This window comes from Oncorhynchus kisutch, unplaced genomic scaffold (genome assembly GCF_002021735.2).
Source record: "Oncorhynchus kisutch isolate 150728-3 unplaced genomic scaffold, Okis_V2 Okis09a-Okis19a_hom, whole genome shotgun sequence".
Lineage (NCBI taxonomy): Eukaryota > Metazoa > Chordata > Actinopteri > Salmoniformes > Salmonidae > Oncorhynchus > Oncorhynchus kisutch.
Genome location: NW_022261985.1, coordinates 12,366,511 through 12,388,379, shown reverse-complemented (window position 1 = coordinate 12,388,379; position 21,869 = coordinate 12,366,511). Strand labels below are relative to the sequence as shown.

At 44.0% G+C, this 21,869-nt stretch overlaps 1 protein-coding gene across 2 annotated transcripts in view; it reads left to right on the top strand.

Annotated features, from left to right (window-relative positions):
• LOC116360587 (NACHT, LRR and PYD domains-containing protein 3) overlaps positions 1-21,632 on the top strand; it is a 29,721-nt gene extending 8,089 nt beyond the window's left edge. The window contains exons 3-11 of one of the 2 annotated variants that reach the window (XM_031815457.1): positions 1,544-1,782; positions 4,988-6,788; positions 11,850-12,023; positions 12,848-13,021; positions 13,148-13,318; positions 17,462-17,632; positions 18,832-19,005; positions 19,440-19,486; positions 20,084-21,632. In XM_031815457.1, the coding sequence (XP_031671317.1) occupies positions 1,544-1,782; positions 4,988-6,788; positions 11,850-12,023; positions 12,848-13,021; positions 13,148-13,318; positions 17,462-17,632; positions 18,832-19,005; positions 19,440-19,486; positions 20,084-20,658 (3,526 nt within the window). In that variant the 3' untranslated portion in view covers positions 20,659-21,632. The remainder of the gene's footprint in view (positions 1-1,543; positions 1,783-4,987; positions 6,789-11,849; positions 12,024-12,847; positions 13,022-13,147; positions 13,319-17,461; positions 17,633-18,831; positions 19,006-19,439; positions 19,487-20,083) is intronic. The other variant, XM_031815458.1, reaches the window with a different exon arrangement.
• Positions 21,633-21,869: the final 237 nt, after the last annotated feature.

Sequence of the window (21,869 nt, the reverse complement as noted above, 5' to 3'; positions counted from 1 at the left end):
TATGAAATATACTATGTAGACAGATATACAGAGTACTATGAAATATACTATGTAGACAGATATACAGAGTACTATGAAATACACTATGTAGAATGATATACAGAGTACTATGAAATACACTATGTAGAATGATATACAGAGTACTATGAAATACACTATGTAGACAGATATACAGAGTACTATGAAATACACTATGTGGAATGATATACAGAGTACTATGAAATATACTATGTAGACAGATATACAGAGTACTATGAAATACACTATGTAGAATGATATACAGAGTACTATGAAATACACTATGTGGAATGATATACAGAGTACTATGAAATACACTATGTAGACAGATATACAGAGTACTATGAAATATACTATGTAGACAGATATACAGAGTACTATGAAATATACTATGTAGACAGATATACAGAGTACTATGAAATACACTATGTAGAATGATATACAGAGTACTATGAAATACACTATGTGGAATGATATACAGAGTACTATGAAATACACTATGTAGACAGATATACAGAGTACTATGAAATATACTATGTGGAATGATATACAGAGTACTATGAAATACACTATGTAGAAAGATATACAGAGTACTATGAAATATACTATGTGGAATGATATACAGAGTACTATGAAATATACTATGTGGAATGATATACAGAGTACTATGAAATATACTATGTGGAATGATATACAGAGTACTATGAAATACACTATGTAGAATGATATACAGAGTACTATGAAATACACTATGTGGAATGATATACAGAGTACTATGAAATACACTATGTAGAATGATATACAGAGTACTATGAAATACACTATGTAGACAGATATACAGAGTACTATGAAATATACTATGTAGAATGATATACAGAGTACTATGAAATACACTATGTGGAATGATATACAGAGTACTATGAAATACACTATGTAGAATGATATACAGAGTACTATGAAATATACTATGTAGAATGATATACAGAGTACTATGAAATACACTATGTGGAATGATATACAGAGTACTATGAAATACACTATGTAGAATGATATACAGAGTACTATGAAATATACTATGTAGAATGATATACAGAGTACTATGAAATACACTATGTAGAATGATATACAGAGTACTATGAAATACACTATGTAGACAGATATACAGAGTACTATGAAATATACTATGTAGAATGATATACAGAGTACTATGAAATACACTATGTAGAATGATATACAGAGTACTATGAAATACACTATGTAGAATGATATACAGAGTACTATGAAATACACTATGTAGAATGATATACAGAGTACTATGAAATACACTATGTAGAATGCACTGTGCCGGCTATGTTCAGGTAGTAAAGTGAATAGTCTGAGCAGAGAGAGAGAAGTACGAATAACACAGCAGTGGTGTGTGTGTGTGTGTGTGTGTGTACGTACGTGGAGTTATGTCCTATATTTTCTCTGTTTCTGCACAAGTAGCAGTATTAACATCTGTGTGTGTGTGTGTGTGTGTGTGTAGGGGATGGTCTCCTCTGTCAGAGGATCAGTCCAGGTGTGCAGTGTGTGAGCAGGTGCTGACAGATCCAGTCTCTATCACCTGTGGACACCGGTTCTGCAGACGGTGCATCACTAGACACTGGGAGCAGCCTGCTCCGTCAGGACACTATGGCTGTCCTCGGTGTAGAAAGAGGTTCAGGACACGTCCAGTTCTACTGCAACGGGCTGAACCCAACGATGAAGCGAGAGGCTCTGAAAACAGTAAGACATTTGCTCATTAACTGTCTCAAGGCTTAAACATCCTTCTTTAACACGTCTTCTCCTCCTTCATCTACACTGATTTTTAAAATGGATTTAACAGGTGACATCTATAAGGGATCATAACTTTCACCTGGATTCACCTGGTCAGTCTGTCATGGAAAGAGCAGGTGTTCTTAATGTTTTGTACACTCGGCCCTTTGTATTTTCAAATGTTAGATCTTCTAGTCTTCCAGCACGTGGCAAGACGAGATACACGGGAATACACGTGAATGTGGCAAGGCGAGATACACGGGAATACAAGTGAATGTGGCAAGGCGAGATACACGGGAATACAAGTGAATGTGGCAAGGTGAGATACACGGGAATACAAGTGAATGTGGCAAGGCGAGATACACGGGAATACAAGTGAATGTGGCAAGGCGAGATACACGGGAATACAAGTGAATGTGGCAAGGCGAGATACACGGGAATACAAGTGAATGTGGCAAGGCGAGATACACGGGAATACAAGTGAATGTGGCAAGGCGAGATACACGGGAATACAAGTGAATGTGGCATGGCGAGATACACGGGAATACAAGTGAATGTGGCAAGGCGAGATACACGGGAATACAAGTCAAATCAAATCACATGTATTTATAAAGCCCTTCGTACATCAGCTGATATCTCAAAGTGCTGTACAGAAACCCAGCCTAAAACCCCAAACAGCAAGCAATGCAGGTGTAGAAGCACGGTGGCTAGGAAAAACTCCCTAGAAAGGCCAAAACCTAGGAAGAAACCTAGAGAGGAACCAGGCTATGTGGGGTGGCCAATCCTCTTCTGGCTGTGCCGGGTGGAGATTATAACAGAACATGGCCAAGATGTTCAAATGTTCATAAATGACCAGCATGGTCGAATAATAATAAGGCAGAACAGTTGAAACTGGAGCAGCAGCAAGGCCAGGTGGACTGGGGACAGCAAGGAGTCATCATGTCAGGTAGTCCTGGGGCACGGTCCTAGGGCTCAGGTCCTCCGAGAGAGAGAAAGAAAGAGAGAATTAGAGAGAGCATATGTGGGGTGGCCAGTCCTCTTCTGGCTGTGCTGGGTGGAGATTATAACAGAACATGGCCAAGATGTTAAAATGTTCATAAATGACCAGCATGGTCGAATAATAATAAGGCAGAACAGTTGAAACTGGAGCAGCAGCACGGCCAGGTGGACTGGGGACAGCAAGGAGTCATCATGTCAGGTAGTCCTGGGGCATGGTCCTAGGGCTCAGGTCAGTTGAAACTGGAGCAGCAGCACGGCCAGGTGGACTGGGGACAGCAAGGAGTCATCATGTCAGGTAGTCCTGGGGCATGGTCCTAGGGCTCAGGTCCTCTGAGAGAGAGAAAGAAAGAGAGAAGGAGAGAATTAGAGAACGCACACTTAGATTCACACAGGACACCGAACAGGACAGGAGAAGTACTCCAGATATAACAAACTGACCCTAGCCCCCCGACACATAAACTACTGCAGCATAAATACTGGAGGCTGAGACAGGAGGGGTCAGGAGACACTGTGGCCCCATCCGAGGACACCCCCGGACAGGGCCAAACAGGAAGGATATAACCCCACCCACTTTGCCAAAGCACAGCCCCCCACACCACTAGAGGGACATCTTCAACCACCAACTTACCATCCTGAGACAAGGCTGAGTATAGCCCACAAAGATCTCCGCCATGGCACAACCCAAGGGGGGGCGCCAACCCAGACAGGAAGATCACATCAGTGAATCAACCCACTCAGGTGACGCACCCCTTCCAGGGACGGCATGAGAGAGCCCCAGTAAGCCAGTGACTCAGCCCCTGTAATAGGGTTAGAGGCAGAGAATCGCAGGGGAAAGAGGGGAACCGGCCAGGCAGAGACAGCAAGGGCGGTTCGTTGCTCCAGAGCCTTTCGGTTCACCTTCCCACTCCTGGGCCAGACTACACTCAATCATATGACCCACTGAAGAGATGAGTCTTCAGTAAAGACTTAAAGGTCGAGACCGAGTCTGCGTCTCTCACATGGTTAGGCAGACCGTTCCATAAAAATGGAGCTCTATAGGAGAAAGCCCTGCCTCCAGCTGTTTGCTTAGAAATTCTAGGGACAATTAGGAGGCCTGCGTCTTGTGACCGTAGCGTACGTGTAGGTATGTACGGCAGGACCAAATCAGAGAGATAGGTAGGAGCAAGCCCATGTAATGCTTTGTAGGTTAGCAGTAAAACCTTGAAATCAGCCCTTGCTTTGACAGGAAGCCAGTGTAGAGAGGCTAGCACTGGAGTAATATGATCAAATTTTTTGGTTCTAGTCAGGATTCTAGCAGCCGTATTTAGCACCAACTGAAGTTTATTTAGTGCTTTATCCGGGCAGCCGGAAAGTAGAGCATTGCAGTAGTCTAACCTAGAAGTGACAAAAGCATGGATACATTTTTCTGCATAATTTTTGGACAGAAAGTTTCAGATTTTTGCAATGTTACATAGATGGAAAAAGCTGTCCTTGAAATGGTCTTGATATGTTCTTCAAAAGAGAGATCAGGGTCCAGAGTAACGCAGAGGTCCTTCACAGTTTTATTTGAGACGACTGTACAACCATTAAGATGAATTGTCAGATTCAACAGAAGATCTCTTTGTTTCTTGGGACCTAGAACAAGCATCTCTGTTTTGTCCGAGTTTAAAAGTAGAAAGTTTGCAGCCATCCACTTCCTTATGTCTGAAACGCATGCTTCTAGCAAGGGCAATTTTGGGGCTTCACCATGTTTCATTGAAATGTACAGCTGTGTGTCATCCGCATAGCAGTGAAAGTTAACATTATGTTTTCGAATAACATCCCCAAGAGGTAAAATATATAGTGAAAACAATAGTGGTCCTAAAATGGAACCTTGAGGAACACCAACATTTACAGTTGATTTGTCAGAGGACAAACCATTCACAGAGACAAACTGATATCTTTCCGACAGATAAGATCTAAACCAGGCCAGAACTTGTCCGTGTAGGCCAATTTGGGTTTCCAATCTCTCCAAAAGAATGTGGTGATCGATGGTATCAAAAGCAGCACTAAGGTCTAGGAGCATGAGGACAGATGCAGAGCCTCGGTCCGATGCCATTAAAATGTCATTTACCACCTTCACAAGTGCCGTCTCAGTGAATGTGGCAAGGCGAGATACACATGAAAATTCTCAGCAAATTCTATTCTTCTCTTTCAGTGGATGTCAGCCTGCAGAGAGCTATAGTAAACCATAAAGACAGTCTGAAGAGAAGGTATGAATGTGTGATAGAAGGCCTGGTAAAAGCAGGGAGCCAAACCCCCCTCAACAGGATTTACACAGAGCTGTACATCACAGAGGGAGAGAGTGAAGGGGTTAACGATGAACATGAGATGTGGCAGCTAGAGACGGCATGCAGGACACCGACCTCACGTGACACGGCAATCCACTGCAATGACCTCTTTAAACCCTTAGCTGGCCAGGAGAGAAGCATCAGAACTGTGCTGACCAAGGGCATCGCTGGCATCGGAAAAACAGTCTCTGTGCAGACGTTCATCCTCGACTGGGCTGAAGGGAAGGCAAACCAAGATGTGGAGATCATATTTGTGCTTCCTTTCCGGGAGCTGAACTTGATCAAAGATCTCCAGTACAGTCTTCTCAGACTTCTCCATGACTTCCACCCAGAACTAGATATAGTCAATGCAGAGAAACTCACTGCCTGTAAAGCTATGTTCATCTTTGATGGGTTGGATGAAAGCAGAATTACATTGGATTTTCAGTGCAACAAAATGATGTCTGATGTCACACAGACATCGTCTGTAGATGTTCTGCTGACAAACCTCATCAAGGGGAATCTGCTTCCCTCGGCTCTCCTCTGGATAACCTCCCGACCAGCAGCAACCAATCAGATCCCCTCTGAGTGTGTCGACCAGGTGACAGAGGTACGAGGGTTCAACGACCAACAGAAGGAGAAGTACTTCAGGAAAAGATTCCGTGATGATGAGGACCTGGCCAACAGAATAATCTCCCACATAAAGACATCAAGGAGCCTCCACGTCATGTGTCACATGCCAGCTTTCTGTTGGATTTCTGCAACAGTCTTTGAACACATGTTAAGTACAGACAAGAGACGAGAGATGCCCAAGACTCTGACTGAGACGTTCACACACTTCGTGCTCATTCACACCAGCCCGAAGAACCAGAAGTGTCATGGAAAAGACGAAATGGATCAACAGGAGCTCCTGGAGTCTGATAAGGAAGCTCTTCTGAAGCTGGGGAAGCTGGCGTTTGAACATCTGGAGAAGGGTAATCTCGTGTTCTATGAAGAAGACCTGAAAGAGTGTGGCATTGATGTCACAGAAGCCTCGGTGTACTCGGGCGTGTGCACACAAGTCTTTAAAGAAGAATCTGTGTTGTTTCAGAGAGTGGTGTACTGCTTTGTTCATCTGAACGTTCAGGAGTTTCTCTCTGCTGTCTACGTGTACCATTGTTACACAACCAAGAACATGGATGAACTGAGGCCCTTCCTCCAGGCGACTAGAGTCACGTCTGAAGAGATAACCGTACACGAGTTGCTGAAGAGTACCACGAATAAAGCCTTGGAGAGTAAGACTGGACATCTGGACCTTGTCGTCCGCTTCCTTCATGGCATGTCACTGGCAGCCAATCAGAAACTCCTACGAGGTCTGGTGACACAGACAGAAAGCAGTCCAGAGAGCGTCAAGAAAACGATCCGATCCCTGAAGATGATGCAGAATGCCAACATGTCCCCCGAGAGGTGCATCAATCTCTTCCACTGTCTGATAGAGATGAAAACCCATTCAGTACAGCAGGAAATTGAGAAATACTTGAGGTCAGAGAAAAGATCCAAAAACCTGCCACTTACGTACTGTTCAGCGTTGGCCTACATGCTGCAGATATCAGACGAGCTTCTGGAGGTGTTTGACCTGAAGAAATACAAGACCTCGCAGGAGGGTCGTAGGAGACTGCTTCCAGCTGTGAGAGTCTGCAGGAAGGCTCTGTAAGTATTCTGGGAAATATCACTCACATCACACTATACTGGTAAGTAATAGCAGTACCTTTCACTGGCTGACTAGATTTTCTATTAAAATAATAAACAAAAGCTTATATATTTTTTTTTAAATAGAAATTGATCATAAAAAGTATTGAGTCGTGTATTAATGGTGCACACCTGTACTTATGACAGGTGATTGTGTACATGTAACTGTAGATACTCAAATATAGCTGGGTCCCTGTCCAGAAAGGAGACATGTCTGATACAGGACAAATATAGCTGGGTCCCTGTCCAGAAAGGAGACATGTCTGATACAGGACAAATATAGCTGGGTCCCTGTCCAGAAAGGAGACATGTCTGATACAGGACAAATATAGCTGGGTCCCTGTCCAGAAAGGAGACATGTCTGATACAGGACAAATATAGCTGGGTCCCTGTCCAGAAAGGAGACATGTCTGATACAGGACAAATATAGCTGGGTCCCTGTCCAGAAAGGAGACATGTCTGATACAGGACAAATATAGCTGGGTCCCTGTCCAGAAAGGAGACATGTCTGATACAGGACAAATATAGCTGGGTCCCTGTCCAGAAAGGAGACACGTCTGATACAGGACAAATATAGCTGGGTCCCTGTCCAGAAAGGAGACATGTCTGATAAGGACAAATATAGCTGGGTCCCTGTCCAGAAAGGAGACATGTCTGATACAGGACAAATATAGCTGGGTCCCTGTCCAGAAAGGAGACATGTCTGATACAGGACAAATATAGCTGGGTCCCTGTCCAGAAAGGAGACATGTCTGATACAGGACAAATATAGCTGGGTCCCTGTCCAGAAAGGAGACATGTCTGATACAGGACAAATATAGCTGGGTCCCTGTCCAGAAAGGAGACACGTCTGATACAGGACAAATATAGCTGGGTCCCTGTCCAGAAAGGAGACATGTCTGATACAGGACAAATATAGCTGGGTCCCTGTCCAGAAAGGAGACATGTCTGATACAGGACAAATATAGCTGGGTCCCTGTCCAGAAAGGAGACACGTCTGATACAGGACAAATATAGCTGGGTCCCTGTCCAGAAAGGAGACATGTCTGATACAGGACAAATATAGCTGGGTCCCTGTCCAGAAAGGAGACATGTCTGATACAGGACAAATATAGCTGGGTCCCTGTCCAGAAAGGAGACATGTCTGATACAGGACAAATATAGCTGGGTCCCTGTCCAGAAAGGAGACATGTCTGATACAGGACAAATATAGCTGGGTCCCTGTCCAGAAAGGAGACATGTCTGATACAGGACAAATATAGCTGGGTCCCTGGACACGTCTGATAAGGACAAATATAGCTGGGTCCCTGTCCAGAAAGGCGACATGTCTGATACAGGACAAATATAGCTGGGTCCCTGTCCAGAAAGGAGACATGTCTGATACAGGACAAATATAGCTGGGTCCCTGTCCAGAAAGGAGACATGTCTGATACAGGACAAATATAGCTGGGTCCCTGTCCAGAAAGGAGACATGTCTGATACAGGACAAATATAGCTGGGTCCCTGTCCAGAAAGGAGACATGTCTGATACAGGACAAATATAGCTGTGTCCCTGTCCAGAAAGGAGACATGTCTGATACAGGACAAATATAGCTGTGTCCCTGTCCAGAAAGGAGACATGTCTGATACAGGACAAATATAGCTGGGTCCCTGTCCAGAAAGGAGACATGTCTGATACAGGACAAATATAGCTGGGTCCCTGTCCAGAAAGGAGACATGTCTGATACAGGACAAATATAGCTGGGTCCCTGTCCAGAAAGGAGACATGTCTGATACAGGACAAATATAGCTGGGTCCCTGTCTAGAAAGGAGACATGTCTGATACAGGACAAATATAGCTGGGTCCCTGTCCAGAAAGGAGACATGTCTGATACAGGACAAATATAGCTGGGTCCCTGTCCAGAAAGGAGACATGTCTGATACAGGACAAATATAGCTGTGTCCCTGTCCAGAAAGGAGACATGTCTGATACAGGACAAATATAGCTGGGTCCCTGTCCAGAAAGGAGACATGTCTGATACAGGACAAATATAGCTGGGTCCCTGTCCAGAAAGGAGACATGTCTGATACAGGACAAATATAGCTGGGTCCCTGTCCAGAAAGGAGACATGTCTGATACAGGACAAATATAGCTGGGTCCCTGTCTAGAAAGGAGACATGTCTGATACAGGACAAATATAGCTGGGTCCCTGTCCAGAAAGGAGACATGTCTGATACAGGACAAATATAGCTGGGTCCCTGTCCAGAAAGGAGACATGTCTGATACAGGACAAATATAGCTGGGTCCCTGTCCAGAAAGGAGACATGTCTGATACAGGACAAATATAGCTGGGTCCCTGTCCAGAAAGGAGACATGTCTGATACAGGACAAATATAGCTGGGTCCCTGTCCAGAAAGGAGACATGTCTGATACAGGACAAATATAGCTGGGTCCCTGTCCAGAAAGGAGACATGTCTGATACAGGACAAATATAGCTGGGTCCCTGTCCAGAAAGGAGACATGTCTGATACAGGACAAATATAGCTGGGTCCCTGTCCAGAAAGGAGACATGTCTGATACAGGACAAATATAGCTGGGTCCCTGTCCAGAAAGGAGACATGTCTGATACAGGACAAATATAGCTGTGTCCCTGTCCAGAAAGGAGACATGTCTGATACAGGACAAATATAGCTGGGTCCCTGTCCAGAAAGGAGACATGTCTGATACAGGACAAATATAGCTGGGTCCCTGTCCAGAAAGGAGACATGTCTGATACAGGACAAATATAGCTGGGTCCCTGTCCAGAAAGGAGACATGTCTGATACAGGACAAATATAGCTGGGTCCCTGTCTAGAAAGGAGACATGTCTGATACAGGACAAATATAGCTGGGTCCCTGTCCAGAAAGGAGACATGTCTGATACAGGACAAATATAGCTGGGTCCCTGTCCAGAAAGGAGACATGTCTGATACAGGACAAATATAGCTGGGTCCCTGTCCAGAAAGGAGACATGTCTGATACAGGACAAATATAGCTGGGTCCCTGTCCAGAAAGGAGACATGTCTGATACAGGACAAATATAGCTGGGTCCCTGTCCAGAAAGGAGACATGTCTGATACAGGACGAATATAGCTGGGTCCCTGTCCAGAAAGGAGACATGTCTGATACAGGACAAATATAGCTGGGTCCCTGTCCAGAAAGGAGACATGTCTGATACAGGACAAATATAGCTGGGTCCCTGTCCAGAAAGGAGACATGTCTGATACAGGACAAATATAGCTGGGTCCCTGTCCAGAAAGGAGACATGTCTGATACAGGACAAATATAGCTGGGTCCCTGTCTAGAAAGGAGACATGTCTGATACAGGACAAATATAGCTGGGTCCCTGTCTAGAAAGGAGACATGTCTGATACAGGACAAATATAGCTGGGTCCCTGTCTAGAAAGGAGACATGTCTGATACAGGACAAATATAGCTGGGTCCCTGTCCAGAAAGGAGACATGTCTGATACAGGACAAATATAGCTGGGTCCCTGTCCAGAAAGGAGACATGTCTGATACAGGACGAATATAGCTGGGTCCCTGTCCAGAAAGGAGACATGTCTGATACAGGACAAATATAGCTGGGTCCCTGTCCAGAAAGGAGACATGTCTGATACAGGACGAATATAGCTGGGTCCCTGTCCAGAAAGGAGACATGTCTGATACAGGACAAATATAGCTGGGTCCCTGTCCAGAAAGGAGACACGTCTGATAAGGACAAATATAGCTGGGTCCCTGTCCAGAAAGGAGACATGTCTGATACAGGACAAATATAGCTGGGTCCCTGTCCAGAAAGGAGACATGTCTGAGAAAGGACGAATATAGCTGGGTCCCTGTCCAGAAAGGAGACATGTCTGATACAGGACGAATATAGCTGGGTCCCTGTCCAGAAAGGAGACATGTCTGATACAGGACGAATATAGCTGGGTCCCTGTCCAGAAAGGAGACATGTCTGATAAGGACAAATATAGCTGGGTCCCTGTCTTGAAAGGAGACACGTCTGATAAGGACAAATATAGCTGGGTCCCTGTCCAGAAAGGAGACATGTCTGATACAGGACAAATATAGCTGGGTCCCTGTCTAGAAAGGAGACATGTCTGATACAGGACAAATATAGCTGGGTCCCTGTCCAGAAAGGAGACATGTCTGATACAGGACGAATATAGCTGGGTCCCTGTCCAGAAAGGAGACATGTCTGATAAGGACAAATATAGCTGGGTCCCTGTCTTGAAAGGAGACACGTCTGATAAGGACAAATATAGCTGGGTCCCTGTCCAGAAAGGAGACACGTCTGATAAGGACAAATATAGCTGGGTCCCTGTCCAGAAAGGAGACACGTCTGATAAGGACAAATATAGCTGGGTCCCTGTCTTGAAAGGAGACATGTCTGATACAGGACAAATATAGCTGGGTCCCTGTCCAGAAAGGAGACACGTCTGATAAGGACGAATATAGCTGGGTCCCTGTCCAGAAAGGAGACACGTCTGATAAGGACAAATATAGCTGGGTCCCTGGACACGTCTGATAAGGACAAATATAGCTGGGTCCCTGTCCAGAAAGGAGACACGTCTGATAAGGACGAATATAGCTGGGTCCCTGTCCAGAAAGGAGACACGTCTGATAAGGACAAATATAGCTGGGTCCCTGTCCAGAAAGGAGACACGTCTGATAAGGACGAATATAGCTGGGTCCCTGTCCAGAAAGGAGACACGTCTGATAAGGACAAATATAGCTGGGTCCCTGTCCAGAAAGGGGGGACGCGCCTGACAGAGGACGCGCCTGATACAGGACCAGCCATAGTATAATTAAGAACTGGTGCCAACTGTTTGACAACTGACAAACCTTAAAGGGCCGGCGCACAATTTTACTATAGCGCCATACTGGTATTATCAACTTCACTATGACATTCAAAAGTAACACAGGTTTACACTAGCAGGGAAAGCTAAACTTACACTAACATGAATACAACCTCTCTCTCATGTATCCTCTCTGTATTTGCAGACTTGCTGACTGTCAACTCATAGAAGCATCGTGTGAACTGTTGGTCTCTGCTCTCAGCTCAAACCCCTCAAACCTGAGAGAGCTGGACATGAGTAACAATGACCTGAACGATTCAGGAGTGAAGCTACTCTCTGCTGGACTGGGGAATCCCCACTGTAAACTGGAGACTCTGAAGTCAGTACCCCACTTCTTGTTCAATAAGTGATCCACAGTTTGAGAAAACTGTTTTATAAGATGTAGAATGGTATCAAAATCAATTTTCCATCTTTATCAGTGATGAGAGGATATGGGTGTCTCATGTTAGAATGGGGGGGGGGGCGTCTAAAATGGGTCTCTAACAGGTGTACTGCACATGATTGGACATTTTTGTTCAAGTAAAAGGTAGAGGACAAAAACAGCCAATTTTGACTGATTTCAAATGGAATGACCCTGCAGGTTATAATGATTGATTTCAAATGGAATGACCCTGCAGGTTATAATGATTGATTTCAAATGGAATGACCCTGCAGGCTATTTTGATTGATTTCAAATGGAATGACACTGCAGGCTATTTTGATTGATTTCAAATGGAATGACATTGCAGGCTATATTGATTGATTTTCATATGGAATGACCCTGCAGGCTATATTGATTGATTTCAAATGGAATGACCCTGCAGGCTATATTGATTGATTTTAAATGGAATGACCCTGCAGGCTATATTGATTGATTTTCATATGGAATGACCCTGCAGGCTATATTGATTGATTTTCATATGGAATGACACTGCAGGCTATTTTGATTGATTTCAAATGGAATGACCCTGCAGGCTATATTGATTGATTTTCATATGGAATGACCCTGCAGGCTATATTGATTGATTTTCATATGGAATGACCCTGCAGGCTATATTGATTGATTTTCATATGGAATGACCCTGCAGGCTATATTGATTGATTTTCATATGGAATGACCCTGCAGGCTATATTGATTGATTTTCATATGGAATGACCCTACAGGCTATCAGGCTGTGGAGTTACAGAAGAAGGCTGTGCTGCCCTGGTCTCAGCTCTGAGGTCAAACCCCAACCACCTGAGAGAGTTGGACCTGAGTGACAATCATCTAGGAGACTCAATAGTGCAACATGTCTCTCCTAGATTAGAAGATTCAATCTGGAGACTGGAGATCCTAAGGTCAGTAATACGGTTGGATTGTTTGTTTTCAGTAATCCAACAGGTTTTATCTTCAGAGTTTGTAATTTACCATCAAGTGCTGTGAAGCTCAGAGGAAACCTCATGTAATGGCCTCTGTATCTGCAGTCTCTCTGGCTGTAAACTCACAGAAGCATCTTGTGAAGTGTTGGCCTCAGCTCTCAGTTCCTCCTCACACCTGAGAGAGCTGGATCTGAGTAACAATGACCTGCTGGATTCAGGAGTGGAGCTGCTCTTTGCTGGACAGGGGGATTCACCATGTAAACTGGAGACTCTGAGGTCAGTTTTCCTGTATTTAGGTGATAACAGTTCACCACATCTGTTAATGAACAAACTCAGCATTAAACTCAATATATCCAACACTGTTTCTTGACTGACACTTATACAGCTGTTCCTTTTTAAACCTTGACATTTTTGACAAATATTGTAATTGTTGTTCAATCTAGTTTGTCAATACGTGAGTCCAATAACTATGAATAGTTTTAACTTTATAAAGGCATGTTGATTTGTTGACTTGACGTGTCTTCACATTTACAAGCAACATACGAGGTAGCAAAGCAGCTAAGTGAGGATCCTTAGAAATCAAATTTAAAAAAGGTTCCCACAGGGCCTCATTAGCATATGACAGGGTAGGACCAAACTGTTTCTGCACATGACCCCAAATGGACACTAGAAAATGCAATGTACCTCACTTGAAAACTATGATATTCCCTAGGTAACACTGCATTCATATTCCCTAGGTAACACTGCATTCATATTCCCTAGGTAACACTGCAGCCATATTCCCTAGGTAACACTGCAGTCATATTCCCTAGGTAACACTGCAGCCATATTCCCTAGGTAACAATGCATTCATATTCCCTAGGTAACACTGCATTCATATTCCCTAGGCAACAATGCATTCATTTTCCCTAGGCAACACTGCATTCATATTCCCTAGGTAACACTGCAGTCATATTCCCTAGGCAACACTGCAGTCATATTCCCTAGGTAACACTGCAGTCATATTCCCTAGGTAACACTGCAGTCATATTCCCTAGGTAACACTGCAGTCATATTCCCTAGGTAACACTGCAGTCATATTCCCTAGGCAACACTGCAGTCATATTCCCTAGGTAACACTGCAGTCATATTCCCTAGGTAACACTGCAGTCATATTCCCTAGGTAACACTGCAGTCATATTCCCTAGGTAACACTGCAGTCATATTCCCTAGGTAACACTGCAGCCATATTCCCTAGGTAACACTGCAGTCATATTCCCTAGGTAACACGGCATTCATATTCCCTAGGTAACACTGCAGTCATATTCCCTAGGCAACACTGCAGTCATATTCCCTAGGCAACACTGCAGCCATATTCCCTAGGTAACACTGCAGCCATATTCCCTAGGTAACACTGCAGTCATATTCCCTAGGTAACACTGCAGTCATATTCCCTAGGTAACACTGCATTCATATTCCCTAGGCAACACTGCATTCATTTTCCCTAGGCAACACTGCATTCATATTCCCTAGGCAACACTGCATTCATATTCCCTAGGCAACACTGCAGTCATATTCCCTAGGTAACACTGCATTCATATTCCCTAGGTAACACTGCAGTCATATTCCCTAGGTAACACTGCAGTCATATTCCCTAGGTAACACTGCAGGCATATTCCCTAGGTAACACTGCAGCCATATTCCCTAGGTAACACTGCAGCCATATTCCCTAGGTAACACTGCAGTCATATTCCCTAGGTAACACTGCAGCCATATTCCCTAGGTAACACTGCAGCCATATTCCCTAGGTAACACTGCAGCCATATTCCCTAGGTAACACTGCAGTCATATTCCCTAGGTAACACTGCATTCATATTCCCTAGGTAACACTGCATTCATATTCCCTAGGTAACACTGCATTCATATTCCCTAGGCAACGCTGCATTCATTTTCCCTAGGCAACACTGCATTCATATTCCCTAGGCAACACTGCATTCATATTCCCTAGGTAACACTGCAGCCATATTCCCTAGGTAACACTGCAGCCATATTCCCTAGGTAACACTGCAGCCATATTCCCTAGGTGACACTGCAGTCATATTCCCTAGGTAACACTGCATTCATATTCCCTAGGTAACACTGCATTCATATTCCCTAGGCAACACTGCATTCATATTCCCTAGGCAACAATGCATTCATTTTCCCTAGGCAACACTGCAGTCATATTCCCTAGGCAACACTGCAGTCATATTCCCTAGGTAACACTGCAGTCATATTCCCTAGGTAACACTGCAGTCATATTCCCTAGGTAACACTGCAGTCATATTCCCTAGGTAACACTGCAGTCATATTCCCTAGGTAACACTGCAGTCATATTCCCTAGGTAACACGGCATTCATATTCCCTAGGTAACACTGCAGTCATATTCCCTAGGCAACACTGCAGTCATATTCCCTAGGCAACACTGCAGCCATATTCCCTAGGTAATACTGCAGCCATATTCCCTAGGTAACACTGCAGTCATATTCCCTAGGTAACACTGCATTCATATTCCCTGGGTAACACTGCATTCATATTCCCTAGGTAACACTGCATTCATATTCCCTAGGTAACACTGCATTCATATTCCCTAGGTAACACTGCATTCATATTTCCTAGGCAACACTGCATTCATTTTCCCTAGGCAACACTGCATTCATATTCCCTAGGCAACACTGCATTCATATTCCCTAGGCAACACTGCAGTCATATTCCCTAGGTAACACTGCATTCATATTCCCTAGGTAACACTGCATTCATATTCCCTAGGTAACACTGCAGCCATATTCCCTAGGTAACACTGCAGTCATATTCCCTAGGTAACACTGCATTCATATTCCCTAGGCAACACTGCAGTCATATTCCCTAGGTAACACTGCAGCCATATTCCCTAGGTAACACTGCAGTCATATTCCCTAGGTAACACGGCATTCATATTCCCTAGGTAACACGGCAGTCATATTCCCTAGGCAACACGGCAGTCATATTCCCTAGGCAACACTGCAGTCATATTCCCTAGGCAACACTGCAGTCATATTCCCTAGGCAACACTGCAGTCATATTCCCTAGGCAACACTGCAGTCATATTCCCTAGGCAACACTGCAGTCATATTCCCTAGGCAACACTGCAGTCATATTCCCTAGGCAACACTGCAGTCATATTCACTAGGCAACACTGCATTCATATTCCCTAGGTAACACTGCATTCATATTCCCTAGGTAACACTGCAGCCATATTCCCTAGGTAACACTGCAGCCATATTCCCTAGGTAACACTGCAGCCATATTCCCTAGGTAACACTGCAGTCATATTCCCTAGGTAACACTGCAGTCATATTCCCTAGGCAACACTGCAGTCATATTCCCTAGGCAACACTGCAGTCATATTCCCTAGGCAACACTGCAGTCATATTCCCTAGGCAACACTGCAGTCATATTCCCTGGGCAACACTGCAGTCATATTCCCTGGGCAACACTGCAGTCATATTCCCTAGGCAACACTGCAGTCATATTCCCTAGGTAACACTGCATTCATATTCCCTAGGCAACACTGCAGTCATATTCCCTAGGCAACACTGCAGCCATATTCCCTAGGTAACACTGCAGCCATATTCCCTAGGTAACACTGCAGCCATATTCCCTAGGTAACACTGCAGTCATATTCCCTAGGTAACACTGCATTCATATTCCCTAGGCAACACTGCATTCATTTTCCCTAGGTAACACTGTAGTCATATTCCCTAGGCAACACTGCAGTCATATTCCCTAGGCAACACTGCAGTCATATTCCCTAGGCAACACTGCAGTCATATTCCCTAGGCAACACTGCAGTCATATTCCCTAGGCAACACTGCAGTCATATTCCCTAGGCAACACTGCAGTCATATTCCCTAGGCAACACTGCAGTCATATTCCCTAGGCAACACTGCAGTCATATTCCCTAGGCAACACTGCAGTCATATTCCCTCAAGTTGATGTCCCTGAAGCGATCCCAACACATACAGGTGTACTGTCTTAATTTGGCTTCTCACCGCAAAACAAAAGAATCCCTACAGAAACAGGAAATGATTATGATAATTATTATAATTAATGGATGTTTTTGTGGCGCTTTCACCTTTTTTCTCCGTTCGGGAAAATCAAGTCTGATGTTTTAAAGTGGAAGTTACAAACTTTAAAAGCCTTTTTAAAACCTTGAATACATTACAAGTGTCCATTTTCTGCCGAGCAGGAACATTCTCTACGACGACGGAGTGATCAGGACATCTGTAGTAACGACATGAAAGCCATTCTAAAAGTGGCTCGTTTGCCAGTTGAATGACTTTCTTTTCAGTAATCCAACAGGTTCAGTCTTCTGCTGTGAAACTCAGAGGAAACCTCATGTAATGGCCTCTGTATCTGCAGTCTCTCTGGCTGTAAACTCACAGAAGCATCTTGTGAAGTGTTGGCCTCAGCTCTCAGTTCCTCCTCACACCTGAGAGAGCTGGATCTGAGTAACAATGACCTGCTGGATTCAGGAGTGAAGCTGCTCTTTGCTGGACGGGGGGATTCACCATGTAAACTGGAGACTCTGAGGTCAGTTTTCCTGTATTTAGGTGATAACAGTTCACCACATCTGTTTGTCAACAAACTCAGATATAAATCTGACTGTTTCTTGACTGACACTTATGATGGAGCTGTTAAACTTGTATTTTTTTATTCCGTTTTTACAAGCAATGCTGTGATAATTTCACATCAAATATTGTAATTGTTGTGCCGATCTAGTTTGTCTATATGTGAGTCCAATAACTATGAATGGTGTAGCTTTACGAAGGCATGTTGACTTGACGTGTCTTCACATTACGAGTAACAAAAGGAGAGCGATGATTTCCTTGTGATCGCAACACATTAACGATGACATGACAGCGCCGTGATTGGCAGAGAGGTTTTTAGAAACTCTCTTTTGTTATTGGTCTATGGTGATGTCACAATGGAAAGCCCATGCCAACCTGCTGATCAGAAATTGGAAACTCTCTTGTTATTGGTCCTATTAACCAATTTTCCCGCATGGTGATGTCACAATGGAAAGCCCAAAGTCCCGCCCATGTCAACCTGCTGATCAGAAGGGTTCAGTTGTACATTGTATTTTCAACCAACCAACTATCAGGAAATAACATGGATCAGGTTTTTTTTCTCCACAGTTTTACACTCTTAGTTTAAATCGGCTGTTGTACAATGTGATATCAAACACCTCTGTTGTACAATATGATCTGAAACACAGGGGGGAAAACAGAATTGTGACTGCGCTCGGTCTTTAAGTTTAGGTCCTGAAAGCCATGAGGGCATTGTGACACTCACAGGTTGAATTCTAGACCCATCTGAAGAGAACGAACATTCAGTTTTAAACATTACACATTTTATCAGGGGACCCCATCCCCCGACCCCAAGTTTGGGAACCACTGGCATATGGCCAATCAGATGCCGTGTTGAAGTTTGGGAACCACTGGCATATGGCCAATCAGATGCCATATTGAAGTTTGGGAACCACTGGCATATGGCCAATCAGATGCCGTGTAGAAGTTTGGGAACCACTGGCCTATGGCCAAACATCAAAACAACATATGATTGGCCATAGGCCAGTGGTTCCCAATCAGATGCTGTATTGCGGATATAATGCAAATAACACCACAGTAATGATATTATGACTATATGTACACATGGATACAACAGCCAGTCTATGTTCACCGCCATAGAATATCTGTGTGATTATAGAATCATGTTACAACTCTCTGCAGGTTGGCATTCTGTGAAGTCACAGAGGAAGGCTGTGCTTCTCTGGTCTCAGCTCTGAAGTCAAACCCTTCACACCTGAGAGAGCTGGATCTGAGCTACAATCACCTAGGAGACTCGGGAGTCAGACTGCTCTCTGCTGGACTGGAGGATCCACACTGCAGACTGGAGAAACTCAAGTATGTAGAGGGTTTATGTCAGTCCATGTTGAGTGACATACTGTAAGACATGTTTCTGACCTATCAGGTTAGTTATGTCTTACAGTACACATAAATTAGCATAACTAACCTGATAGGTCAGAAACATGTCTTACAGTACACATACATTAGCATAACTAACCTGATAGGTCAGAAACATGTCTTACGGTACATGATAATGACATGTTTCTGACCTATCAGGTTAGTTATGCTAATGTATGTGTACTGTAAGACATGATTCTGACCTATCAGGTTAGTTATGCTAATTACATGTACTGTAAGACATGATTCTGACCTATCAGGTTAGTTATGCTAATTACATGTACTGTAAGCCAAACACACTTACGACGACCTGGACGGTGTGATGTGGTGACCTTGTGTGGACGTTGCCTGTCTGTTCTTCTTACCCCCTACAGTGTGGAACATGGAGGACAGTACACAATAAAACACGGGCTTAGAAAATGTGAGTGTTGACTGCTGCGAAGAAAAAATCCTGTTAGTCTTATTTCAAGTTGACTCGAAGAAAGATCGTTTTTCAGAGCGCGTGTGTGTGTGTGTGTGTGTGTGTGTGTGTGTGTGTGTGGTTACACTAACAGGACCTCACTCTGTTGGGATTATTGATTGGTGTGTTATGAGGTTATGATCATACAGTATAACACATGATCATTCAACAAATCTGACCTTTTCCCTTGGCTCTTTAATACCTAGAAACATTATCATTCTGATGGGGCTCTTACTTAGAAACATTATCATTCTGATGGGGCTCTTTAATACCTAGAAACATTATCATTCTGATGGGGCTCTTTAATACCGATAAACATTATCATTCTGATGGGGCTCTTTAATACCTAGAAACATTATCATTCTGATGGGGCTCTTTAATACCTAGAAACATTATCATTCTGATGGGGCTCTTTAATACCTAGAAACATTATCATTCTGATGGGGCTCTTTAATACCTAGAAACATTATCATTCTGATGGGGCTATTTAACACCTAGAAACATTATCATTGTGATATGATGATGATTTGTAATTTGTGTCCTGGTCTCCCCCATCAGATGGCTGTGTGCTCTCACTGGACCCGAACACAGCAAACAGAAACCTCTCTCTGTCTGAGGAGAACAGAACGGTGACATGGATGACCGAGGAGCAGCCGTATCCTGATCACCCGGAGAGATTTCAGGATTTCGACCAGGTGCTGTGTAGAGAGGGTCTGTCAGGGCGCTGTTACTGGGAGGTAGAGTGGAGTGGGAGAGGGGCTCATATCGGTGTGACATATAAAGGAATCAATAGGTCAGGAAGGGGTGATGACAGTGGGCTTGGACCTAGTGACAAAGCCTGGTGTCTGGTCTGTTGTGATGACCATTACATGGCCTGGATCAATAGTAAGCTCACTACCATACCTTCCCCCTCCTCCCCCCCGTCCAACAGAGTAGGACTGTATCTGGACTGGCTAGCCGGCACTATGTCTTTCTACAAGGTCTGTTCTGATACACTGACTCACCTGCACACATTCTACACCACATTTACCGAGCCCCTCTACCCAGGGCTGTTTGTTTGGTGTCACTCCTCAGTGTCCCTGTGTCAGGTGGTGGCCCCTGTGTCAAAAACACAACGTGATGTTTCACTCTAATCACGGTCCTGTTCAGTAGTAGGAGACGCCGTATATCACACCACCCGGGCCTTATTGTTTTAATTAGAAAACGGCTCCCTGGGAAATCTGCGATTTGACAGGTTTAAATGGTGTGTTAAGCCATTGATGATTCCCCTATTCCCACACATCATTTAGATGTAGTATCAGTTGTAAAATGGATAGTTAGTATTGATTGTAGATGGTCATATTGGCCATTCAATCCAGTCTTGACCATATTACCACAAACCCCCTAAAGGTGCCTTATTGCTATTATAAACGGGTTACTAATGTAATTAGAGCTGTAAAAATACATGTTTTTGTCATACCCGTGGTATACGGTCTGATATACCACGGCTGTCAGCCAATCAGCATTCAGGGCTCCAACCACCCGGTTTATAATGTCTGATATATCACGGCTGTCAGCCAATCAGCATTCAGGGCTCCAACCACCCAGTTTATAATGTCTGATATATCACGGCTGTCAGCCAATCAGCATTCAGGGCTCCAACCACCCAGTTTATAATGTATGATATATCACGGCTGTCAGCCAATCAGCATTCAGGGCTCCAACCACCCAGTTTATAATGTCTGATATATCACGGCTGTCAGCCAATCAGCATTCAGGGCTCCAACCACCCAGTTTATAATGTCTGATATATCACGGCTGTCAGCCAATCAGCATTCAGGGCTCCAACCACCCAGTTTATAATGTCTGATATATCACGGCTGTCAGCCAATCAGCATTCAGGGCTCCAACCACCCAGTTTATAATGTCTGATATATCACAGCTGTCAGCCAATCAGCATTCAGGGCTCCAACCACCCGGTTTATAATGTCTGATATATCACGGCTGTCAGCCAATCAAAATGACACGTCACAGATTCGACCTGTGTGAAATGAAGACGGTGGAATAAAGAGTTTGAATTGTTTAAATGGTATTTGAATAAATGCAATAAAACTGAAGTTTGGCCAAAGTTTCTTCACTTGTGTTCCTGTAATTACACATGAAATATAATAATAATAATATATCCCAGGTTGTTTATGGACTAACCTTTTACACAAAGGTATAATGTTAGATGGGGAGGCAGTGTAGCCTAGTGGTTAGAGGCAGGTAGCCTAGTGGTTAGAGGCAGGTAGCCTAGTGGTTAGAGGCAGCGTAGCCTAGTGGTTAGAGGCAGGGTAGCCTAGCGGTTAGAGGCAGGGTAGCCTAG